The sequence below is a fragment of the Schistocerca serialis genome, chromosome 3 (assembly GCF_023864345.2).
Source record: "Schistocerca serialis cubense isolate TAMUIC-IGC-003099 chromosome 3, iqSchSeri2.2, whole genome shotgun sequence".
Classification (NCBI taxonomy): domain Eukaryota; kingdom Metazoa; phylum Arthropoda; class Insecta; order Orthoptera; family Acrididae; genus Schistocerca; species Schistocerca serialis.
Genome location: NC_064640.1, coordinates 784,620,870 through 784,648,633, shown reverse-complemented (window position 1 = coordinate 784,648,633; position 27,764 = coordinate 784,620,870). Strand labels below are relative to the sequence as shown.

General features: G+C 37.8%; 1 protein-coding gene across 7 annotated transcripts in view; it reads right to left on the bottom strand.

Moving 5' to 3' along the window:
• The window catches only part of LOC126470629 (transcription factor 12), a 748,727-nt gene that overhangs the window by 36,085 nt on the left and 684,878 nt on the right, over positions 1–27,764 (bottom strand). For 4 of the 7 annotated variants that reach the window (XM_050098596.1, XM_050098598.1, XM_050098603.1 and 1 more), the window contains 4 exons: positions 22,035–22,202; positions 15,151–15,277; positions 10,710–10,857; positions 4,946–5,035 (listed from right to left, as the gene is read on the bottom strand). In XM_050098596.1, the coding sequence (XP_049954553.1) occupies positions 4,946–5,035; positions 10,710–10,857; positions 15,151–15,277; positions 22,035–22,202 (533 nt within the window). The remainder of the gene's footprint in view (positions 1–4,945; positions 5,036–10,709; positions 10,858–15,150; positions 15,278–22,034; positions 22,203–27,764) is intronic. The other 3 variants (XM_050098600.1, XM_050098601.1, XM_050098599.1) reach the window with 3 other exon arrangements.

Here is a 27,764-nt window from a genome sequence, read left to right as displayed (position 1 = left end):
CAGGAGATTTATTTCCTTTCATAATTGAAAATAACTACTCACATTGATAAGTATTGATGTTTGAATTCCACATTCAGGCAATTTCTCCATAGTCAATCATAATTCTTCTAATGCACCTATATTCAGTACCAGTTACTAATGAAGAGCTCTGTACCACTACTGTCATGTATCGATAAGTGATACTGTTTCATTTTCTGACACTATTTGGCGGTTATTTTATTGAGAGTACTGGACATGGGCTTTGGAGGAAGGCTTTGCATTTTTCACACCAAGGAGGTACACTTTCAGTGTGGTCTCAAGGTCTTGTTGTTGGCAGATGGTAGTCTGTAAATCTCATTAAGAGAAGCAGTAAGACGGGCAGTTTTCACAGAAGTGGGGTTGTGGCCTGCTTTGGCGTTTTGTGAGTAGACCTAGCTGAGGGTAGGAAACACTTTGCTGCCATTGTCATCACCAGATAACTGTGTATGATATTTTTGCCTTTTATGCAGGAAATTCACAGGTCAACATACCACAGAGCCACCCAGTGAGTGTGAAAAAAGGTTTCTTCTGCTCCAAAATTCTGGTCATCTACCCAAACTGAGCCCCATCCCTGTCTTGGCGCGAAGTAGCCTATCAATTGAGGAGTCACTGCTACAGCCTGGTACTAACCTCATGTTTGTTAATGAAGTGGTAGTAGTACTGGTAGTAGTAGTTGGGTATGCCAGCCCAGGATGTTGAATGACCACTGAACAGTATGGGAATCAATGACAGCTACTAGGTGGCGCAGCTGAATGCACATGACACTGTTACTGCCATGAGGATTGTGGACTAGACACACATACTGTTCCAGCCTCCTGGTACCCCTGGCTTCCCTTTAAAGCCAGTAGAACAGTGACTCCACAATCAGCTGTGATTTCTCTGTGCTATAGTACTGATATCTTGTTACACATCACTGTCTTGGTACTGAATTCATTACATCTTAGTTTTTTATCTTGGTTTGCTTGCTGGACTTGTTATTCTGTTGTAACATCTATGTTGTCTGCCTTTCTCTTGTGTTGTCCACCTGTTACTCTTTGGCTGCTTGCTGTCGACAGTCTCGGCCAGTCAGCCAGTGTGTGTAGTGTAAAAGTAGCTGGACATATCAAACACTGTTATTATTGTCTACTTAAAATCTTCCCTTTCTTCAACTGTGCCCTGCTAACTATCCACCCTTCAGCAAATGGTACACTCTGTAATCTTTATTACATCCACCAACTTTTCACAGAATTAGCTACAGATCAACAAAATTTTATCAACCCACACAGCTATTGTCCACATATACCACAACATACATGACAAATGTTGTAGCCATGCAGTTTACTTTTTCTTCTTTTCTATCTTACAGTCAAGTTTCAATCAACAGAAAAATAGTAGTCCTGCAGTGACCACATTGCTCAAAAATCAAGATGAAAAATTTAATTGCTGTAACAACAAATCACTCACAGAAATAAAGAAAAAATTGTACAGCGATTTTCCGTCTGTAGTTCACTCGTGGCAACAGAAGGATAAATTATGAAAGACAGCAATCTCATAGCATGAGAAAGTATTTTTGAGAGAATTAATATGAAAGTGCAGAAAATTCAAATACCATCCATAGTAAGGGACCTGAGTTTTCACTCATAGTATCACACTTAGAAAAGCACTCACTCTTTGGGCACTAGGAAAATGTGGAACAGTTCATAAGGGGCAGTGTAAAATATGTAATCTGTGTCTGAAATGAGTTAAAGCAACTAAAAACCATTAATCAGAAGATGGACTCAGGTACCATAACTCACTATATGGCCCATTCATAAGGAATGTGTATTACATAAGCTATTTTTTGGCATCTTGAACATGTAATTAAACCAATAAACAGAGTTAGCTACTAATTAGTGTTCAGCAATAGGAGAGCTTTCCCCAGAGCAGGAAATTCAGTTGTTCTTATTCACTGTGAAACATCTGGGATACATAGCAAACATGTAGCTGTTATGTACTCTCTTGTTGGTCCAGTCAGCACTTATCACTTCTTTCTGAACACTCCAAAACGATAGCTTAAACATTAACTGCAAAAAGATATATGTGCTCCAGTTCATCATCAGACTGGTTGAACTCCACATTTTCTGCTGTTGGCTTGTCAATACGGGCACTTAACTCAGCCAGGAGTTTTGGGGATTACTATTTCTTCATGGCACTTTGAGTTTCTGAACACTAAAAAAAAACATATTTTTTGTGCAAATACATCAAGGATGCCAAATGTCATTCCCATAACCAATCCAATTCTAGTCTGAAATAGTATATCTCCAATGCAGTATCACGGTCAAGATTCTGTTGACACACATCAGTGAAGAAGTGGAGTTTAGAAAACATATCCAGTATATCAACCAGAGATTGCTTCATGGAGGTACAGTGGTTGTATATTAAATTCATATTTTTAATAATACAGTGTTATACATCATTAAAATCTGAACCATTTCGTCCCCACCTCCCTCCAGTGTTGACACAGCTGTTAACTGTATTTTTTCTATTCTCCAGACAGATGAAAAAAAAAGTACACCAAATTACTTATTGCATCAGTCACTAGAAAAAATTTCCATACTTCTGGAAGGTAAATGAGGCTATTTATCTATAGTATGGCAAAAAGTTATCACTATGAATTCTTGGAAAATCATTCGCTCTGCAGATCTTACACAAATGATTGTTTCTTTAGTTATGTTTGAGTTTTATTTTATATAATCACTATCCAATAATGACCCAATTCAGTTGTTCATTTTTCCACTTTCTTTCCAAATTGGAAAAAAAAATATGGACTAACTCATCTCATCTGTATAGCTTCAAACATATTCAAAGTAATTCTTATAAACTACATTTGGTATTTTCCATTTGAGTGCAAACACAAATAAACTTTGTGGTTGTCCAATATGTGAGTACACTACGTTTAGTTGCCTGTCCAAGAAACAGAATTCTTTTAAATTCACTCCATAGCATTTGAATGTTTGACCTTGTGCTTTATCAATAGTCATACAGTACACCAATGTTACTGTACACTGGAGTTGAATGGTAAGTTAGTTGAAATGAGTGGAAGTCATGGTATGAATACTCACTTGCCTTTTTCCTTTTCCAGTTAATATTTCTGCTTCTACTATGTTGTTTAAAAGCTTTTTTGTGAATGCATACAAGGGACACTGGGCAAATTTAGGGATTCTGTTGGGAAGTTTACACTTTCGTCTTATTTCACCATTGTATCAGAGGATTTTTTTCCCCCCTTTCCCTGGTATCACACACAGCACTTGCTGATTTGTTTGTTGAGCTTTGTCATTTTTTTTTGTGGCTCAAATAATTTGTTCATGCAGACATTCTTTATTTACATAGTTTCTCTCTAGGAACAAATAAAATGTTTTGACAGGTTGTTCCCATGTTTTTATTACGTAATACAGAGTACAGCTCACTCATTATGACATTTTTGTCAGAATGAGAATCAATGAAATACATGCCATTTCCAAGTTGTATTCTCGAACATTTGAGAATATTCTAGAGCATTTGGAAACATTAGTTAACATTCAAGAATTTTCATAAAATCTGGAGAACATTACAGAAAAATGTCAAACTTTTCCCCCTTGAAAAATACATTGATGCAAGATGTTGTGGTGACCACCATGACACAAAAGTGACCACTTCAAACACAAATATTTCCTCAAACACAACAGCTAGTGCATTATGTGGGAACCAAGGGTAGCACCAGACGCAAAATTGGTGGTGGGTAATTTTGGAGGTATCGTCAGCTTCACGCGGAAACACTTTAATTTTAATATATACACTGACTATTGTTTTCAAAGGTTATGAAACATATATTTTCTCTGAATGGCAGCACATGTGTTTCAGCCCTATGCCACTGAACCATTACCAACAGTGGTTTGACGACTGTACTTACTTAAAGCCCTTTTTGCTTTCATTTAGTGCAACTACATGCATGCAAGATACATTTTACAAAAAACACGCCACACTGAACAGACAGGAAGACAGTTTTGTTTAACAGAAGTGTAGAGTGTAAATGCAGGAAAGGAAAAAGATATAAAAGATATTCTCATTACAGAAGCAATAAACATTCAAAGTAATTAATTGTCAGTGCCATACAACATATGCCTGCTAGTAAGATTATTCGTGCAAAAATACAACAATAAACCAAAGAAGGAACAGAGAAATAAGGAAGATCAGCATATTTCGGTGATCATTAAGGTAGCACTGTGTTACAAGTGATAATCAACACAGTTACCCACAAAAAAGGCAAAAATAATGTTATTTTGAGGGGAGAGGGGGGGGGGAGGGGGAGCATGGAGGAAATCAGCATTTACTGTGAAATGTTGTAAATCATGTCACAAAGTAGTTAACATTTCATGCTGAGAATAAACATTAAACAGTTCTTTTTCCAAGACTTAGAATCTGGCAATACTATTGCCACTATTCAAAAGTTAGAAAGCTTCTAAAGTTTCACCTAAACCCTTAAATAAAAGCTTAGGATCTCCCTTTTCAATATGGTGTTTCTAGGAAATATTTTCTAAGAAACACTACTAAATAGTCAACATCTCCATTTCAAATAGGAAAAAGTAGTGAAAGAAGAAAACTTAAATATATTATGCTCAAGTGACTTGAGTGTACAAAACGTGCTGTCAAACATTACACATGCCTGTTCAGAAAAGCTGAAATCTTGAAACATGGACCAAATCAGGTTCCTAATGTAACTATATCATGCAACTTATTGGAACAACACAGAACTCAGAAATCAGGACCCACCACATCAACATTTTTACTTTTTCTTTTTATTTGTTAATTTCAGATTATGAAAATCTAAGATATTTTACCACCTATATTTTTATTAAGTGTTGGTACCTGATCTGGTCCAATGCTGAACCTGGGCCTCTACAGGAAGAAAACATGTGTGAAACCCACTTACCTCTCACGAACATTATTGGCCTGTCGACGTTCTTTTTCACGAACTGCCTTTGTGTTTGGGTCTTCACAATCTTCATCCGCACTTGAACAACAGTTGCAGAAACACAATATGGAAATTATCTCAACTGGCCAGATTAGGAAAAATACCAAACATTATAACCTTTATCATTGTTTCCATAAGACAGTTAACTAATGACAGAGAATTAAAACTTTTTTATATAACAGCAATTAAAGGCTGTGACATATTATTCACTTTCATGTCTTGCAAGAGAGCCAGTCACATGGCTGTGTTCACAAACATTGGTACCTCACCTGTGAAAACCAATTCACAGCAAACACCTCACACTGCCAACATTTTCATCTGATTCTTTACTATTAGTTCTAAATGAACTGTTTTAAAATTTATATTTTAAAAATCACACAATTCTTATACAGGGTTACTACAAATGATTCATTCACTTTCGAAGTTCAATATTTTACAAAGCATCACATGTGTAAATATGACTGATACATGAAGAGAACTGTACACTCACTGAGTTTGCACTGTGCCCACCAGTTGGTATTATGAGTGCAGTGCCTCAATGAAATGGTGACAAAACAAGAAAAGAGTTTTTTCTCCAAGCCAATATTCAGCAACCATCCATTTATATAGAACGGTTAATTGCCACAATATGAGAGCATAGAGCACTGAAATACCTCATGACACTTTGCTGCATGAACAAAATTCACTGAAGGTTGTTAATGTTTTCTGTGAAATGTCACCAACGAAGCTTTATGGGCCATTTGTCTTCTGTGAGAAGACTGTGATGGGTACCTCTTACCTTGATACATCACAGTTGTGGTTGTTTTCACAACTGACTGTTGATTACGAGAATTTCATCTTCCAGTAAGATGAGGCTCCTCCTCATTGGAGCATCGATGTCTGTCACTACCTAAACGAGAAAACTCCACATCACTGGATTCGACATTATGGTGAAAATGATGTGGCTCCATACCCTTCACTCCAGGTTGCCTGATCTCATGTCTTGTGACTAATTCCTTTGGGAGTACATTAAGGATCATGTTCACATACCCCCACAGCTAAGAAGACTGTAAGAGTTCAGAGAATGCATCACTGCTGCTATGATGACCACTGAAACGATGTTGCTACATGAAGTACGGAACAAACATCACATCATAGCAGTTTAGACATGTGACCACAGGGGCACTCACAGAACATTTGTAGAGTGCAAAATGCAAACTTCCTGAGTTTACAATCCTATTAGAGCATCAATCATATTTGTACATGTAATACTTTGGAAAGTATAGAGCTTTGAAAATGAATGAATCATTTATAGTAGCCCTGTATTTTCTGACTGTTGACTGGCTGCCAACAGGCACCTGGTTACGACTGAAAACACTGCTGAACTTTCAGGCAATATTCCTTTTTGTAGCTAACTAATAAAAAACACACATATGTATTAACATTACCCTAGCTGCAATCTGATGCTTGCTCGCTCACTCTCTCTCTCTCTCTCTCTCTCTCTCTCTCTCTCTCTCTCTCTCTCTCTCTCTCTCTGTGTGTGTGTGTGTGTGTGTGTGTGTGTGTGTGTGTTAGATCCAAAGGAGGAAGGAGGACATTGTCCGGAAGATCTGCAATATTTTCCATCTTGTTTGTGTGTCTTTCAAACCCTTCAGCACCTCACCTATAGAATTATGGGTTAGTGTTACTTTTTATGTTATTTGTTTTATCTTAACTTGCACTTTTCACTTAATATTACGACCAACTCTATATGAATAAGCATGGCTAGGTAACCTGGAGGGTACATATGTGTTACTGAAGGTATATTACAGGATCTGGGGATGTATTAAGAAAGAATGATAAAGAGTAAATTGTGATGGCCCTGCAGCTGGGGATGATACACACTGAAACAAAGGGACACAGGATATATTACACAGCCATGAGAAGAGGTCAATTATGTAGAAACTGTTGGTGGTCAAAGTTTTGGATGCCCTGGAATGTGAATGTCAGCAGCATTCCCACTCTGTACATCAGAATGGGACACAACTTATGGCAAAACTCAAGTGAAGTGCAACAGTGGTGTAGACAACTGTAGTTTGGACAAACTACAAATTGCAAATGTGGCTTCACAGTAGACAATTTATGTATTTTCTCTTGCTGATTCAATGACATTATAAGTTATGACTGTAGGCAGCACAGGAACAGCTTCACTGGAACTGCTCATGCAGTCGAAACAAGACTGCTACCAAAACACATTGATAGCTGTTTCAGCGTAAATTACATTCCATCAGAGTGTCTACTCAACATTTGTTTCAGGGTAATTTACATTCCAACAGTGTGTTTGTCCAACACTTGCACTGCTCGGCTTATACAGGTTGGTGAGTGCAGTATGACATGATGGGTGACATTCCCTCAGCTTAAGCATGTTGGTGAGTGCAGTATGACATGATGGGTGACATTCCCTGGACATTTCTACCTTTCTAGTTGTTGAAAAAGGCACCATGAAAGCTGTAATAATGCTCCTACATCAAGGACGACACATTCCCAAGACCAAAATTGTGCTACAGTGGTTTAAGAGGAATGAAGACAATGAAACAAAGGATGATTAGGGTGTAATATTCCATCAATGATGAGATCATTAGAGCACAAATTCTAACTGGAGAAGGAAACTAACTGTGTCCTTTTCATAAGAACCATTCCAGCATTTGCCTTCAGAAATTTAGAGAAACTGTGGAAAACCTAAATCTGCTATACTTCAAGGATGACACATTCCCAATTGTGCTACAGTGGTTTAAGAGGAATGAAGAAAATGAAACAAAGGAAGATTAGGGTGTAATATTCCATCAACAATGAGGTCATTAAGAGGGAGCACAGCAATTTGAACCGCTGCTCTCCTGAATTAGAGTTCAAAGTCTTCCTGCCAAGCCACATTGCTTGGTGGGCTATTAAGAGAAATATCATTTGGGTTCAATACACACAATATCATCTCTATGAAACAAATTTGCAACTTCAAGAGCCTTCCCACAGAGCACAGAGCACTGTTCATAAAGTACAAGAATTATGTTGCTTGTGTGTGCACACCTGGTGCCAAAACCAAGAATCTGAAAAGTCCTTGCCATAACAAACTGTATCTGTTTTGAGTGTTAACTGTGGATTCCTCAGGTATCAAAATATTCTGTTTGATCAGTGTCCTTGCCCCCCCCCCCCCCCCTTGTAACTCTTTTATCATAGAAGCTGCCATGGCATTTTTGAACAAGGTTCCTCTAAATTATACTTTGGAAGTATAATATTAATTTAGGAAACTGTTTAAGGCATTATGCAAACCCCCAACATGTGAACATACGCTTCTCACAACATTAGTGCAATACAACTCAATGGGTGAAAGAAAGCCTAATATAAGGAGCTGTCAGCCTTGATGAAGTATAACATGTTGAGTAATACCATTTGCGTATGTGAAATTTTTATTTTTTTGTGTTACTAGCTTAAGCCCAACATGCACTGCAATGCCTCTTTCAATTGTTTTCTAATGTATTGGAAAGAGACACGTAAAAACAAGGTAGATACTTAGACAGCAATTTATGTTCAACACTGGGAACTGGAAAAAATGATCCTGTGTGATGATACATTTGTTGGCTCCAAATGATGTCATTTGAAATGCCAAACTGTATTTGCAAATGTGTTGTACAAAGTGCATGGAATTGGTGGAGTCACCTGAGAGCAATGACAAAAGAGGTTCGGGTGTGAACACAAAGTCGGAAGTTTGACTTTGCAATTTGCACAGCTCATTCCTAATGTTTCAGTGCTGAATTTTTGTGCACCACAGTGTGCACACACTTTATCTATGAGGTCGATGCCTACACTAGGGTACACACTGTAGTCATAATTGACACTGTACTGGAGTGCAGCAAGAGTTAAGTCAAAACCAATTAGCACTGTCCTTCAAAATCAAGTAGCACAGAAACAGTCTGTGCCCACTCTAACTGTTCGCTGCTGTGCTAATTCCAAAGTACGCTATCAAGTACCTCATAAGCAATCAGCTAAATTTCTTGGTGCCTATTGCCCATCTGATTCCAAAGCATGCAATCGAGCTGTTCATAAACTATCAGATAAACTTCCTCCTGTGCGTTGGTCTTCCAATTCTGATGCACTAGATAGAGCAAGCTGTAAACAATATGATTCATTGCTTGTTTGGTGACACACCTGGAAAATATGTTCAGTTACAAACCTTCTCTTGAAAATGCTGATCATTTTGCAAGAAACTGCACGTAAATTGGGCTATTGCTTTTTGAGATCATACATTCCGAACAGATAGACAAACATTTATTTTTTATACAGCTAAAGGCAGAAAAGACAACAGAAAATAATACATAGAAATTTTTTCAGTACTTGATTTCAAGTAATAATAGCATTCATTCTCTTTGCCAAAATGCCAGTTTCATTCTCCAGTTATCTACAAAACTATGTCTTCTTGATAAGTAAATCCCACCTCTAATCTGTTTCTGCATATTATGATGCATTTCATTTGTCTTTTTTTTCTTCCTCTTCTATACATTTTCTGGTGGAAACAGCAACATAATAGATCTGTTACATTTTTAAAAATCATGACAAGCAGATTAGCCATGATTTTTTCACTATGCAGTAGATTATCATTTCTTTACATTATATAACATTTTGCACTTTTGCTTAAAGCTGGTTCACAAGAGTGTGAAAAGGAGGAACAGATACCCGTCTGGTGACGATAGTTGTAGTCTTCCTCTACACACTAGTTAACACACAGTGTCAAAGTAACAATGGTCTCTTGGTTACGTCTTTGTCTTTCCTTTATTACTCAGTGTGTACTTCCTGTAGAAAATGTGGAGATCTGTGTAGGATGTTTTGTTACAGCAGTGTATCCCAAAACAGCCCACACAGAGACAGATGAAAACTGAAGAACATTTAATAGCCTTCTCTAAAATCCCCAACTGTTACGGAGAGGTTGCTAATGGAAAATAAAGTGGGTATAATTTGTGTCCTCTAGTTGAAAACCTATTCATTTCTTGTTTTTTAATTAAACTATGATTAAATCTATGAATGTTTAATAATGATATTCACTTATCAGAAACAGATTCTTACACAAACAGTTAATTCTTACAGTTGACACAAAATAACAAATAGCATATTCCAAAGCAGAAGCCTCTTACACGCATAAAAAACCCACGTTTGCTACTCGTCTTTGTTGTGATGAGGCATTTTTAGTAGCCCAAAATATAATGCACTGTTAAGTTAAGAGTTACATACTACACACAAAAAATTTTTTTATACATTGACACCCTAAAAATAAAGGGATACATATGAGGAGACATTTGTTTGGTCTTTTCATTTAGCTCTTATGAACGTCTAGAGAAAAATTCTATGTGGGATTCAAAGGAAATTTATTGTTTAATAGTTATTACTATATAACATTAACTACTACATTTATATGTGAAGCATGAGAAAGAATCTCACTGAAACTTCTTCTTCTTTCTTTCTTTTTTATTTTAAATACCTTCATGCACTCATAACCTTCCTTTTATTGACTTTTTAATCTTATTTTTGCGTTCCACCTGTTTAGCACCCCCCCCCCTCCCCCCCCTCCCCCCTCTCTCTCTCTCTCTCTCTCTCTCTCTCTCTCTCTCTCTCTCTTATTTTTCATGTAACCTACACAATGAAATTACTACTTAAAAATTTATCTTTCAGATGGTTAAATGATGTGCTGCATTTCAGAAGAAAGGTTTTATAAACTTACTATCTCCTTGAACGTTTGGATCCCTTTTGGCCAGAAGTTGAGTTTGCTTGCACAGCTGTATTAGGACCTGTACTGGTCTGGCTACTTCCCAGTTCACTGCTGCTAGGTTTGGTGTCAGAGCTTGCTCCAGGAGGTTCCTTGCGCTTTTCTGAATAATAATGAAACAAAGATTTGGTATTACAATAAAGTGTAACGGGTGAAAATACATAAGTACTCAAAGATGACTTAATAAAGCACATCTAGTAATCATTAACACAATAAGAAAACAAATATCAGAATTAAGTTTTCTATTGAAACATACATTTGACAACTGTCACAAATATAAAAGGATGAAAGAATGTGAGATGAGATAAAAACTCTTAATATCCTGATTAAGAAGCAGTTGATATATTGGTATCATTACAGTTTTGGACACCCAACAGCACTAAAGACAATAAAAAAACTGAATTCAAATAACTGAGTGCTGGAATGAAATTTTCATTCTGCAGCAGAGTGCACACTGATATGAAACTTCCTGGCAGATTAAAACTGTGTGCTGAACCAAGACTCAAACTTGGGACCTTTGCCTTCCGCGGGCAAGTGCTCTACCAAATGAGCTACCCAAGCATGACTCACGATCTGTCCTCACAGCTTCACTTCCGCCGGTACCTTGTCTCCTACCTTACAAAGTTCACAGAAGCTCTCCTGCAAACCTTGCAGAAGCAGCACTCCTGAGTTGGAGTCTCGATCCAGCACATATTTTCAATCTGCCTGGAAGTTTCAACTGACTGCTACCCTGATCACTGTTTTAGCTTACTAATCCTCCCCTGCCCCCTTTTTGTGTCATGTGACAGGCAACTGACAAAGCTTATTCTGCGGATTACTATTAGGAGCATTCAATAAGTAACGCAAGATATTTTCTTTCTGAAAGCAGGTTGGTTTTATTCGAAATTCCAATAGACCATATTATTCCCCATTCTTTTGAATACAGTGCCCTATTTTTTGACATAATCTCCATTCACTGTGATGGCCTTATGCCCCCTTACTGGGAAGGCCAGTATACCTGCATAGTACCACTCTACTGGTTGACATTGAAGCCAAGGTCTTGCTGCATCAATAATCTCCCCATTATCTGTGTACTGCTTCCTGTGTAGTGCAGCATTCATTGGGCCAAACAGATTTAAGTCAGAAGGTGTGAGATCCAGGCTGTGGGGAGGGTGAGGAAGTACAGTTCAATAAAGTTTTGGGAGCACCTCTCATGTGTGCAGACTTTGAGGGTGGTCTTTCACTGCATTGGAGAAGGAGAAGTTTGTTTGAATTTTTGTGGTGATGAACACGCTGTAGTTGTTTCCTCAATTTCCTGAGGGTAGCACAGTAAATTTCAGAGATGATCATCGTACCATAAGAGAGGACATCAAACAGAATAACCCCTTCAGAGTCCCAGAAGACTGTCACTATGACTTTACTGGCTGAGGGTGCAGCTTTGGACTTTTTCTTCTGAGAAGAGGTAATGTAGGCCACTCAATGAACTGCCATTTTGTTTCCAGTTCGAAGTGATGAACCCAAGTTTCATCGCCTGTGACAATGTTTGATAAAAAATTGTGATGATCAGTCTCATAATGCACAAGCAATTCTACACAAGTAATTCTACACAGGTGATCCTTTGTTGCTCTTAATGATCTACTGTTAGGTGGTGAAAACCCCAATGGACAAACATCTTTGAGTACCCCAACTGGTGGATAAGCGTGTTAGCACTACCAACAGAGACATTCAGTTGTGCAGCAAGGTGTTTGACTGTGATCTGTTGGTTATGTCGAATGAGTGTGTCCACATGTTCCAACATTGCAGGAGTCACAGCTGAGTGCAACAGACCAGCATGCATCATAGCAAACAGGTTTTCGCAACCTTGCTGCAGTGCTGACAGATGCCTTGCCCAAGGACTCACCATGTTTTTCTTCACTGTCAGGTCTTCATAGATATTCTGCAAGCACCTATGAATATCTGCGATGCTCTGGTTTTCTGCCAAGAGAAACACAAAGATAGCTCTCTGCTTGGAATTCACCTCGAGTAAGGATGCCACTTTTGCAGGCTATGTATAGCGCCGCTGCCTATAGCAGCTTCATGAAACTACGGGGGCTGAAGTGGAATATCCATGATGGCCAAGAAGAAAATTGTTGCATTTCTTACTGAACAAGCCTCATAGAATTGTAACTTTAGTTTTCTTACTATGTTAATTTAACAAGATAAAGATGACTTTGTCTTGTACTTGGACTGGTACTAAATTCATGTTATTGTCTTTTGGACTACTAAAAGGGAAGCTTAAATCATCACTGAACAGGAAAGCATTACCAAAAACCCAAGTTCAAAGCACATTCGTTGTGAATTTCATCTATTTAAACAAAAGGCCACTTAAAAACCAAAAAAATTGTTTATTATTCTCACATACTTTGTAGTAAATTGTTTATAAAATTGATGGGATCAGTGTGAATTACCTAAACTCTTAACACATGTAATAAGCAGTTGCTGCTGTTGTTAGTAGGTACTGCAGTAAGAGACCTGAGAATTCTTATATTCACAATCTGAATATTCTGCATATCTCTTTCACATTATCCAATATAAAAACAGTATTCTCCAAGTTTCAAAGACATTGTACCTAAAATTTTTTCACAACATTTGATATGAGAAGCCAGAACATAAAACAAGAATATAATACACATTATATTATGGACAGTGAATTTAAATGTGTTTTACAGAAAACAAAACCATTAATATCATTTACTGCTCAAAAGGCACTGTCCAAATTGCTAACAACTTTTCTGATTAACTTTTATGTGTAATTTTCTCACTAGTTTCATAAATAATGCTATAAGAATACTAACAGGTTTAGAGTGTTTAATTGAAACCATTGAGACTGAATTAATTAGTGTGACAGTAGAAATAATATTACTGATTAATTTAATCATGGGCTGCAAAAAATAAACCTCTAGAAGACAGTAACATTATGGGTATCATCAACAGTTATATCATTCTCCAAGTACCATTGTCTCTCCCTTTTGTTTCCTTTGTACATTGAACTCATTGTAATTTGTATTTTTTGCATATTATACAGGGTGATAAATCGTTTACCCAACCGCTTTTGTGGTATGCAGCTGGCAGGCAAGACCGGCTGTTACTGAACATAAACACTTAAAAACAAAAGTGAATTACTCCTGTTTATTAAGCAAGGAGTTGCTGGAACTGCCTCCCTTGGTTGTTCAAGTGTTTCTGACACCTGCTTAGCAAATTGCTCATTACACTCTGCAGTTTCCTCTGATAAATGACAGCAATTTCTTGACAAATGGTAGTTTTAAATTCATCTAAAGGGTGTACATTTGATTTGTATACTTCATCTTTTAATGCCCCCCAGAGATAAAAATCACAGGGATGTGGAGGCCATATGTTGTATAATTCAACATGTCATGAATTTCCTGCATAAGGAGCTGGCTGTATTTGCCATCACAGAGTCCTGCTACAAGGTCACAAAAGCACATTTTCTCTCAGTTAACAGGCCAAAAAAAGGCAACAAAATGCTTTCCACGTATCTTTTGCTGTTAACTGTTTCTTGGGAAAAAATAGGGCCTCTTATTCTCTCACCGCTAATAGTGCACCACACTCCAATTTCTTGATCATGCAGATGTGCTTCATGCATTATGTTAGGCTTTTCAGAACTACAGTAACGGTTATTTTGTGAATTAACATATCCACTAATGTGGACCCATGATTTATCTGATAAGAAAGTTAGGTAATGGTCGATATCTTCATCAGGCACCCTATTCAAAATCCATTCACAAAACTGCAAAATTTTGCAGGGTTACCCAGTTTAAGTTCTTGCACTGTAATTAGTTTATAGGGCTGTAACTCCAGTAACTTTGTAGCCATTTGAACACAGTCATAGGAAATTCCCATTTGCTGAGAAAGGCGTCTAAATGATTTTCTAGATGACTTCTCCAGAGCAATACCAGTGTTATTGAGAGTTTCTTCTGTGAGTACTTTATGTGATTTGCTATGTTTCCTGTCAAGAGCACTTCCCGTTTCACAAAACTTATTTACCAGTCAATGAACTGTAATCTGATTACATGCTTAAACATCATGAAATTCCTCCTGAAATAATTTCCTTACGACATGAGCCAATTCTGTATGCTTCTATGAATCATATATGAATACCCTTCGGTGAATAGAATACTTGTATTTCACTTGAAACTCTTACAATCGAAAAATTCTATTCTGTTGCCTAAATGAACATGTGTAACCTGCTCCACAACTCTACATAAATGCCTCACAGCAGAGGGGAAACGTACTCCCCACCAGCACTTCTGCCAGCAGGGCAAAAAAAGTATGCCAGGCAGTTGCATTAAGGATTGATCACCCTGTACAAATGCATGAATTTAATGTCCATCAATTATACTTTACATTTAATACTTACTGGATGTTGCCCCAGACAGCCTTTCTATTTTAATTGGTCCATCTGTGTCAGGTGTAGGTGCAAGACCAGGATACGAGCTCTGAGTTGCACCAACTGTTGATCCTGGAGTGCCTGGGTGAGGACTGGGCTGAAATTAAAATTTAAACAATAAAGAGATCAAGTCCAGGAACATTTCCACAGAAATAAATTAATCATCATCATCTAAATGTCACAGAGATATAAAAAGTTTATAGTGTTGATAAACATGACCAACAGCACTATTAGTTACTTCACTACATATTTGAGTGTATTATCAGTACAAAGGTTTTCAGTACATTATGTCTTGCAGTTGTCAAATATTGAAGAAAAGGCATTTTTAAATGTTTAACACCACAGCTACTAATTATTTACTGGCTTACAAGTTTCAGGATTTGCCAGTTGCATTTGAGATATGTTTGGTGTGGACTGTTCTAATTATGTCATCACACTTAAATTTAGCTTTATCCAGCATAATCTGATTCATGTGACAACATTATTTTATTTTATATACAGTGTTCTCATTGGAATACACTTTGTATCACTGCTGGCTTATTTTTCACAGGTGTTATCATAAATTTGCAGCAACATCTGTCAAATTTACAACATCTATGAAAAATAAGCCAGTGTGATACACAGTGTATTCTAGTGAGAATATATTCTCCACTGTATATAAAATAAAATATCATTATCACATGGATCAGATCTTACTGGATAATGAGGATCTGAGCTACATTTAAGTGTGATGACATAAACAGAACTATCCAACACCAAACACACCCCAAGCACGAAATATGTGGCATGTGAAAACCAGCCAATATATAATAAGAGGCATTGGTGTTAAGCATTTAAAAATGCCTTTCTTTTAATGTTATCTGTATCCTTGATGAAGTGATAGTAATTAGAAATATATCATTCACAAATATGCTTCTTGGGACAGTATTTAGAAATATGTATTGTTTTCAATGTAGATGACTTGGAAGGAAATCAAACACTTTGAGAAAGAGGGAGGCAAAAAAGGCTAGGGAGGGAGGGACAGAGAGAGAAGAAAACAGAAAAATGTCAGAGCAAAAAGTGTATTGTATAGCATATTCATTGACTGAAGGAAAGACAAAGACCACAGTCTCATAATATAAAGTTTTTGTTGATAATATCTAAAATGACCGCACCTACTGAAATATAAAATAGTATTCAGGCAAGTGTAAAAATGGAACCATTCTATTTACAGTTGTGAAAAGGATATACTGCTATTAACTATGAAGATGATACATTTAGTTGCAGACAGAAACAACGAAAAGACTGTTACACACTGATCTTTCAGCTAAAGCCTTCTTCAGAAAAGAAAGGAAAACACACACATTCATGCTAGCAAGCACATCTGACACACACATCCCCAGTATCTCTCGACAGTTCTGCCTGGACTGCAACTGTTCTGTTGAATGAAAGCAGCAATCTTTAGTGGGGCATGGAAGGGGGAGGGTCAGGATATGGATTGGGGGAGAGAAGAGTGCTGTCTGGTGGAGCAAGTAGGGGCTATAAAGCAGCAGAAGACAAATCTGTCAGGCACAGAGTTGTGAGGTTGTGACAGGGTTGGAGGGGGGGGGGGGGGAGCAGAGAGGGGAGAAGACTAGTGGGTGAGTGGTAGAGAGCAGCACACAATGAGGATGAGGGGATGTGAATTAGGAGGAGGTGATGGAACAGAGGGGGTGGAAATAGTTGGTTGGAAGGTGTCAGGACAGTAGGTTCTTGTAGGTTGAGTCTGCAATAATTTCCTGGCCACCCAGGGACAGCGTACCTGCAGTGACAAGAACTCCTTTGCCCATTATGCTGAAGGTCTCAGGAAGGCCTTCACAGACAGGCACTATCCACCAGACCTTGACTGCAAACATATTTCCCATTCCATATCCTCACGCACCCTCAATCCTCCTCCTGCCACAAAGACCCAGCTACAAAGGAACACCCCTCCATCAGCCAATACCACACCCAACTGAAGCAATTGAACCACATCCTCCATCAGGGCTTTGATTTTCTATCATCATGTCCTGAAATGGGGTGCAACAATCACAAGATTCTTTCCACCTCTCCTAATGTCATGGTCCGTCACCCACCACTCCCCAGTCTACCCCCTATGTCATACCCAATTCCAACTCCTTGTCACAGAGATCATATCCCTGGGTGAGATCCAGGTGGATGACCTGCCTAATCCAGCCACCCAGCACTTCCTATTCCAGTCCTGTCACAAGCTCTTCCCAGTCCATCAGGGGCCAGGACACCTGTGAAAGCAGCACGTCATATATCACCTCTGCTGTTATCATTGCACTGCTTTTTACATTGGTTTGACTATCAACTAGCTATCCACTAGAATGAATGGCCACAGCCAAACTGTGGCCAAGGGCAAAGTGGACCACCCCATGGCACAACAAGTAGCTGCAAATAACATACTTGATTTCAATGGTTGCTTCATAAACCAATCTATCTGTATTCTCTCCTCCACCACTAACTTTTCTGAACTTCACAGATCGGAGTTATCTTTACAACACATTCTCTGCTTCAAGAATTTTCCTGGCCTCGACTTACAATAACCTACTATCGCCATATTTTACACCCAACAATTTCTGCCCCCTCTATTCTATCACTTCCTACCAATTCACGTCCCCTCACCATCATTGTGTGCCCCTTCTGCCATATATCCGCAAGACTTTTCCCCTCTCTGCTCCTCTCCTTTTCCACTCCCAGTTGCTCCACCCCTCCCACCCACAGCCTCCCAGCACTGCTCCTGACAGGCTTGTCCTGCCACATTCTACCAGACAGCACTCGTCCCTCCCCAACTGTACCCTAACCCTCCCCCTTCCCTAACCCACTCCAACATTGCTGCTTTCATTCAATACAACAGTTGCAGTTTACCCAGAGACAGCGGTCATGTGTGTGTTTTCTTTTCTTTTCTGAAGAAAGCTTTAGCTGAAAGCTCAGAACTTAAAGAGTCATTTTCTTATGCCTGTCTGCAACATAATGCGTCATCTTTAAGGGGATTGAAAATCTATCCTTTTCATAAGTGTTGATATTCCATCCCAAACATTCTATTTACTCAGTTCCTGGTGCTAAGGGTTGCTCTCGATCCTTCTGCCCTATAATTTTCACCTTTTACTTTCCCTCATCATTTTCATTTTCCCATGCTCTGTGTTTGTCAGTCTATCAGTAGTATGCATGGACAACAAAGAAATTATTGTGAACTGTAACCTGAAAGTAGAAAATTTTTAAGCAAGGGATAAAGATGATTTGCTTTAAAGTACTAGTATTCACAAAAAGGAAAAGTTAATAACAAATTCATGAAAACAGTTATTCAGAAAGAAATTATTTGCATGAAAAAGAGATGGCTTAGAAGCAATGAGCAGAAGTGATGGTAACAAAACTATAAAATATCCACATGGAACGGGGATTCTTGAAACTATGAGATAAATTAATATGCTGTATAATTCTGCCACTGACCCTGTTATCATAAAATAATTTTTAAAAATAATAATACTTGATGTAAGTTATGAATGGGATGTGGACACATATCTCTCTGATTTTCAACCTTCCAATGTCATTGGTATTTACCATGTTCCCAATAATTTACTTTACTCCCAGCTGACTGACTTCAAACTAACAGCATACAGACCATGTATTCACAACTCTACACACAGACATTCTCAAAAAATTCAAACATGAGAACTAAAAATGAAATGTGCATATGGTGCATTTGGATGGGAGGCCCCATCTGGGATTTTTCAGCGGCCTTCTGCAAGTCTTCTTATTTGATGCCGTTTTGGCAACTTGCATGTCAGTGATGGTGAGGACAACATATACCCATTCCTGAGAAGAGAAAAATCCCCATTCAATCATTGAAGCTATGAAAAGAAATCCACTCCAATAGGCTGGACACACTACAAGATAGACAGAAACGAGAGGGCCTAAAGTTTCAATGAAGTGGATCTCATCACGCAGAAAACTATTAGTAAGACCTATGAAGCAATGGATGGGTGGAGAAAGAAAACACTTGATGCAGCTGGGAAACTTGGAGAAGCCATGCGGGATTAGCCGAGCGGTCTAAGGTGCTGCAGTCATGGACTGTGCGGTTGATCCTGGCAGAGGTTCAAGTCCTCCCTCGGGTATGGATGTGTGTGTTTGTCCTTAGGATAATTTAGGTTAAGTAGTGTGTAAGCTTAGAGGACTGATAACATTAGCAGTTAAGTTCCTTAAGATTTCACACACATTTGAACATCTTGGAGAATTGGAGACATGTAGCAGAGGGCAGAATGAGGTTGGAAGCCCTAATTGTGACACCATGTGGTCATCCGGGCCTCATCACTTAAAGTAAGTCAATCCAGTAGCTCACAATCAATAGTCAGCGATGCTAACCAAAGGCCATGAGATATTTGTATTTCCATTTATTTATTTATCCTGTGGATCACATATTGTACAAAGTACACATGATATAGGACAAGTAATTTTTTTTAACAATATGTTGTTGGAGAAAAAAAATAGGCAATGGACTGCCATTTAAAAAATGTACACAAAATTGTTCATTGATGAATATAGTAACTTCACATACATAGAATACAAACAAATTACATGGGGAACTAAGAAACATGTAGGCAATGTAGTGCTACTTTAAATTTACACAAATAATCACTGAGATTACAGAATAGTGAAAATGTCAACTGGAAACACAACAGAAGGACAATGTTATTTAAAAACTACATTAAACATGAAATTTAGATTGAGATTTCACAGACAATTAAGTTTTAATACTAATAGAATGTGTACTTGTACATTCGAAAAGCGAGTTAAAAAATTTTGGGAAGTGAAACTGAAACATAGTTGTGTATAGTAGAAATTAGGTTATTATTTTGCCTACAGAATGTTTTACTCTAATCACAGTATTTTACAAAGGAACTTTATAATTTTTCATTTCCAGGAATTCTTGTACTGAATAGAAACAGTGCTTTGTCAGAAATGCCTTTAGTTTATTTTTAAATATTGGATCTGGAGCAGTTTTTATTTGTTCTGGAAATTTATTGTGTAATACAACACCCAGATGAGTTATATATTTTTGGTATGATGATGTCCTTGAAAAAATTTGATGGATATTAGATTGCCCTCTGGTATAATGAGCGTGTATATCATTGTTTTGGATTAATTTGCCTGTTCTTGAGAGGTACTCCCTGGTGAATAGGATTGTTTCTTGAATGAATAGGGATGGGATGCTTAGAACATTAAGTTTTATAAATTGACATTTACAGGATTCCAGCTTTTTGAGGCCGCAGATTATCCTCAGTGCTCTTTTTTGTAGTTTAAATATATTTGTGCTGCGAGTTGAATTTCCCCAAAAGATGATTCCATAGCGGAGCAATGAGTGGAACTGCGCATGGTATGCTTGCATTATTGTGGATTTACTTGTAGTAGATTTTAGTATTCTTAGTCCATAGCACAATGATGAGAGTTTCTTTGATAAATTGTTTATATGTGTGTCCCATTTTAAATTTTGTTGGACCCATAGACCCAAAAATTTTGTTGCATTTACATTTTCAATTTTATCATTATTTAACTTTACTTGGATAGTTTTTTGATTGGATGTGGGAATTAGATGGAAGTTGATACATACAGTTTTCCCACTATTAACAATTAGGCCATTTTTGTTAAACCACTCAGAAAGTTTTTTCATAGAGTTATCAGATATTGTCTGAAGGGATTCAGGGCTAGATCCAGTCAACACTATGCTTGTATCATCAGCAAACAGGATAGTTTCTTGTGGGCTCATACATTCGACAAGATCATCTATGTAAATGAGGAAAAGTAATGGCCCTAGAACAGAACCCTGGGGAACACCATATCTTATTGTTCTTTCCTCCGAGAGGAAAACTGTGTTATTTATTTTATTCTGTACATTAATATCGTATTGAAGTGATACCTTCTGTCTGCGGTTTTGTAGGTAAGAGCATAGCCAGTTGTGAGCCACACCTCTTATTCCTCTTCTTTCCAATTTAGCAAGCAGTATTTTATGATCTAGTACGTCAAAGGCTTTAGAGAGATCTAAGAAGATACCTGCAGCTATATTATGTTGGTCAATTGATTTCAGTATGTGGTCCAACAGTTCAAAAATTGCTGTCTGGGTGGATAAAGATTTACTAAAACCATGTTGTTGAATGCTGATTGGTGCGTGGTTTTTTATGAAATTTATAAGCCTGTCATAAAAAAGTTTTTCCAGGATTTTTGAAAAGATGCTTAATATGGATAATGGTCTATAATTGGATACTAAATCAGGGGAACATTTCTTTAGTAATGGTGAGACTTTAGCTATTTTGAGAGCATCTGGAAAAATGCCAGTTTTTAATGATTGGTTGTAGATGGTTGATAATGGCTTTACTATATGGGGAGCACACACCTTTAATATGAGGTCAGGTACTTCATCATAGCCACTAGAGATTTTATTGGGTGCTGACAAAAATGAGAAATTTACCCTGCGAAAGACTGACCACTCCCTTATTCTGCATAATCTCACTGAGGGGTATGCACATTTGAAAGTAGTGGGAAGAAGATGTATAAATAGTGGTCTAATGGATAAGGACTTACAGATGTCCATTTAGCTTCTCACAATATTCAGTAATGATGAAATGAATGAGTGTTTTACTCACTAAAATGATAAAAATAGAAAATGTGAAAATTCAGATTAATGTGTAGGGAACAAAAAGTGACACAAGTAGAAAAACTAAAAGAAACCAAGTTACATATCAGCATCTGCAGAATATTTCATTCTAGGGATGAAAGCTGAAACAGATGACTCGGAGAAGTCTGAAAATATACATCACCCAAATTACTTTATAACTTACCAGATGTGACTCAATAGCTGCCTGGGTGTGATGATAAGAACTAAGTAGTCCATTGGAATGTGTCTGCAATGTAGATGATGCAACAGCATGCAGCCCCAAAGCTTGGCTCTCTGCATGGTTGCGAAGTACATTAATCGCATCATCTAATCTCTCCTCCATCCGTGTGCCCTGCACAATCAAACAAATAGGTTTCCCTGAGGAATAAAAAGCTTCAATCCAACATGACAACATAACACACAACTACTTAAGCAACATTTCCTCTGAATGCAAACAATATTCACCTTGTTAAATGTATTTCTGGCCCTTATCATTTTGACAGCAAGTTGCAAAATAACTGTAATAACACATACGTCTCTGTAGTGCCCATACACCAAAACATATAATCCACCCAACCATATACATTAGAAGACAATATGTAGGTTTACCAGTGTTACTAACAGTCTTTTGCTGCCTGCTAAATTCTTTGAAATGCCATCATGAACCTACCAAAAAACAGTCTTCAGCTGACAAAGGTTCCACACATAATTAACATAGTACATATATTATTTGGACATCTGTCATATCTTCATATGATGAGTGGAATCCTCAAAAAAATTGCCTAGTCAATGATCTATTGCACCTCTGCTGATTACAGTAGTGATTTCGATTAAATAACAGTAAATCTCTAAACAATAATCATAAGTGTTTTGACGATTATAATAATAATAATAATGATAACGATAATGACGATGATGATGATGATGATGAAGCAATTACTGTTACTTACCATTCATCTTGCCCTGTTGTGTCTCATTTGTGTATGTGTCCTTACAAGGTCAACCAATCAATTTATGACAATTTTTGTGTGCCCTTAACTGTTACCGACTTCTTTGTATAATTTTTATCTATTTTGACATAGTTTGGTTCTGGCACTCATTTTTATCGACAAATTACTTGTATACTGAGCAGTATGGTGACAAAGCAGGAGCCTAATGAAACTGAGACGATATCAAAGCTCCAAGTAGCTTTGAGAGACAATCAAGTCATACATATTTTGCCATTTTTCTGTTATTTCCCACCCTTTCCTTGCAGAAGCACACATCACATCTGTAAGTATTCAACATTAATAAAAATAAAAATACAAGGTGAAAGGAGAAAAAAGAAAGAATCTGAAGAAACAAAATGGTACTTAAAGCAAACAAGAAAACCACGCCAAAGTCACATGTCTCATACTGAAATACTTTGGGTCTCTCTCATTCTGAATTAATTTATATTTCTCCTACTATTTTTACCATCACTCTAACCTTCATTACTGATTTCAGACCTCAAACCCATAGGTATCATATTTACTTCTAAGACTGCTAATTGGTTACATCGTAATTTTTGTCTCACTTTTTTAGCCTCAGTGAGTGTATGAGTCTTTCATCCACTGATGTCTTACTCAAAAGGAAAAATTAAGAAGGTTTAAAGGTATCTATCAGAGTGTAAACCACTAATGTTTTCCTTCATTTTTCAGTGTTTCTGTTGGTAAGTCTGAAAAAAGTAACAAGTGTGTACTATTTTAGTACAATTTCAACATTTTAATGACAAAAACCACTCAAACGTCAAAATGAGAGAACAAGGGAATTGCCCACCACATAGTCTACTACATCTAAGTTATACTCAACAACCTGCTGTACAATGCATGGTGGGGAGGGGGGGGGGGTACATCACAGAAATTTTAGCAATTTTCTAAACTACTCCATTTTCCTATTGAGCAAGGAAACAATATCTCTGTGTATATCCCTATTTGTACCCTAATCTCTCTTATTTTATTCTGATGATCTCTACAAGAGATACACAATGGTGGCAGCAGAATGACTGCACAGTAGTTCTCAAATATTCCCACAATTTACCCAAATGTGTTTACAACAACCATCTCACTTTTTCTCTAAGGATTCCTGTTTTATTTCGCTGAGCATCCATGTTGCATTTTCAAATGGGCTAAACCAACCTGTTACAACCCCAGTAATGCATCAATGAATTAATTCAATGTTTGCTGTCTTGCCTATTTGATAAGGACTCCAAACACTGGAACATTGTTCTGGAATAGGTTGCACCAACGTGTTGTGTGCAATTTCTTTTATGGATGTACTGTGCCTTCCACAAGCCTTCCAACAAATCTAAGTTTCCAATTCCCCCTTTCCTAATACAGATTTTAAGTGCTCATTCCATTTCATGTCACTTCATAGCATTACCACTAGTATTTAAAATGATGTGAAGCACTCCAAATGTCCACCACCATTCTTGTAATCAGACATTATTAGGTACTTTCTCTTTGTTATAGGCATTATCTTGTGTTCATCCACATTTAGATAGAGCTGTCATTCATTACAATTTTGAGCATTTCCTTATGCTCATCCAACAACAGTACTTTCCTGTATAGAACAGCATTAACCAGTGAATGGTCTATAGTGCCACTGATCCCATCTGACAAATCACATACGAATTTCGAGAACGCGAGAAGTCATATTATGGTTTTATGGGGCACACCCAATGTTACTTTCATGTACATTCACCACACTGAGTTCTGTTAGTAAAACAGTCATCAAGACAATCTCATATCTGCAAAGATATTTCATATACTTGTATCTCAGTTAGTAGTCAATGATGTGGTACACTGTTGAGCACCTTTTAGCCATACAGGAACATGGAATTTACCTGTTTACTTGCAGCTACTGTTTTCATGATACCATTAATGAATAAAGCAAGTCATTTTTCTCAAATGGTTTTTTTTCTGAATTCCTGCCAACTCACTGAGAGAAGTCCCCCCCCCCCCCCTCCCCCCCCGGCATGAATATGCTCCAGCAGCCTGCAACAAATGGATGTCAGCAATTCTGATATACAATTTTGTGTATCCAATCTTTTCCTCTTTTTTGCATACAAGAGTGATCTGCGATCTTTTCCAACCATATGAGACTACTCACTATGCAACATTCTCCATAAATATGAGCTAGAAAAGAGGCAAATTCCACAGTTTATTCAATGGCGAATCTAACTGGAGTTCTGTGAGGCCTAGTGTCTCATTTGCTTTGAGTAGTCTTGATTGTTTTTCCAATGCTACTGGTGCTTATTCCGCTATCTCTCATTTGTGTGTCCATCTGGCAGTCAGACATTAGTATGGTAGTATCCCAGTGGCGGATACAGAAAAACCTCAAGGAGGGGGTGCTAAAGGCATCTTGAGCTACCTTTACTTTTACCATAATAAAAAATAATCAACACATGCAAAGTGTAAGAGAGTAATATTTCAACTGATAATACACATATACAAGACAATGCCATCTTATGATATAAAAAAGTTGCAATTGTGGTTCTTTTCCTTAAATGATGAATTCTATGTGCCTATTCTTACTGGTAAATTGGTTATTTAAATTGTCAATAGGACAATCAATGTCAGGGTGAGTGTTCAACAGAGCTAAGCTATTAAGTCAATCCCTAAATGCCAGACAGAAATGTATGAAATACGATGATGTAGGCATGCGTGCTACATAGGTAAGTACAACTACTCAATAACTTGATTCAGTCGAGTCAACTGATGAAAGAAAGAACAAATAGCATGTGGGCTGACTGGTGGGGGCATAGTGGGTGGCAATGCGGGGGGCCCTGCAAGGGGGGGGGGGGGGGGGGGGGGTCGCACAACACCCATATGTATCCACCACTGTAGTATCCTCATGCATAAATACATTTTTATTGGCTGAATTTAATAATCCTGCTTTCTGTCTGTTGTCTTCAATTTCAACACCAGACTGATCCACGAGATATCAAGTGGAACATTAACTCTATACAAGGTGTTCGGAAATTCCCATTACAAATTTCTAGGGCTTGTGAAAGGGAGTGGGTACATAATACTTTGACTAGGAACCAATGTCCAGAAATGTATCATTTCCATTCTACGATGGTTTTAGTTTAGATGTGTAATTATGTTCATGTCTGATGATGGAAAGAAACATGTTTCATGAGTTGTTTGTCCTGATATGCAATAGGGTAGACAGGATGACCTGTACTACATCAGATGGTCACCTGATGTCACTTAATGTCTGCCTTGATGCAAGAAGTATTCAATGCCTGTGCATCTCCGATACAGTAAACACGGTTCAGTACACATTATCAGAAGACACACACATGCTTCTTGTGTATGGAAAAGCTTAAGGTAATGGGAGAGTTGCTAGTCAGTTGTATCAAGAACATTTCCCACAATGTAACACCCATCACACAAACTTTTTGCCCAAGTTATGCAGTGGCTCCGAGAAACAGGTACCTTCACTGTAAGGAGGCAGGACTGTAGTGCCCCACAGCAATGCTGCACGTCTGAATTTGAAGAAGATGTACTGCATTGCATTGAAGAGAATCCATGAATGAGTACTTGAATAGCATGTGCAGTGAATGTTAGTCACAGTATCATCTGGGATGTTCTGCATGAGCAACAACTACATCCATAAAACTTACAAAGGGGACACACATTATGGGTCCACCCAATTGTCCTCAATGCATGGCGTACTGTATGTGGTTCCTGCACCGCTGCATTGACACACCCCTGTTTCCATGTCAAGTTCTGTTCACAGATGAATTTAAGTTCACTACGGATTGTGTTCTAAATTCACAAAACAACCATACATATTCAGGCATTTCAGCACCGGTTTGGTATTAACATGTGGGCAGGTATTCTGAGTGATCATGTGGCTGGGCCATACCTCCTTCTCCTCAAGCTAACAGATCCTGCATACTTGATATTCCTACAAAACATATTGGGCCCACTCTTGGAAGGTGTCCCACTGTCTGTCAGGAAATACGGTTTCAGCATGATGGTGCACCTCCTTACTTCTCAAGGGTGGTATGGAGGCATCTCAACAGACTATATGGTGAAAGATGGATAAGATGAGGTGGTCCAACTACATGGCCACTGCGATCGCTGGCTTTATCTCCTATGGACTTCTTCTTGTGGGGTCATATGCAAAGCTTAATTTAAAAGACTCCTGCAGAGACAAAGGAAAATCTGTGGGCACAAGTTCTGGCCGCTGCTCGAGAAACTGAAGAGAGACCAGGTGGGATGGAAAGTGTATACCAGAACATGCTTCGTATGTACAATGACTGTAATAACGCTGGTGGTTCCCACATAGAGCTGCTGTTGTAATGCATCATTACTGTTCGGTACACATGGTATGCTGGGTTCTTTTTGTTCTGGAATGATGTAAACACATAATGTTTAAGTGTTAACACAAACAAATGTGCTTAAGTGATAACTGTATGTTTTGTAATTTTTCCTTTCGAATTGTAACCTAATAATTATACTGTGACATGCCTAATTCAATTCCTCAAACAGAATTGGACAAGTTAAACATATGAATTAAAACAATCACAGAACAGAAACAATACTTTCCTGACATGAGTTCCTATTCAAAATATTGTGTACTCACTCCCCTCTACAAGTCCTAAAAGTTTGTAACGGGGATTTCTGAACAAGCTGTATATGACCAGAACTTCCAAGGTTTTTCTGACAGATTTTTCCTGCCTGTGCAAATTACTGTAGGTTTCATGAATAACCTTTCTCACTAATGCATGAATTACTATCAAGTTTTCTCTATCAGTTTTTCTGCAGTCTCTTATGTAGCAAAAGTGTAATAGCCTGTTTTCACAATATATTCCAAAAGGTAGCATTTGTCCATCCCATCCAATATTACTTTACTTGGTACACATAATGTAAACAATGGTTTG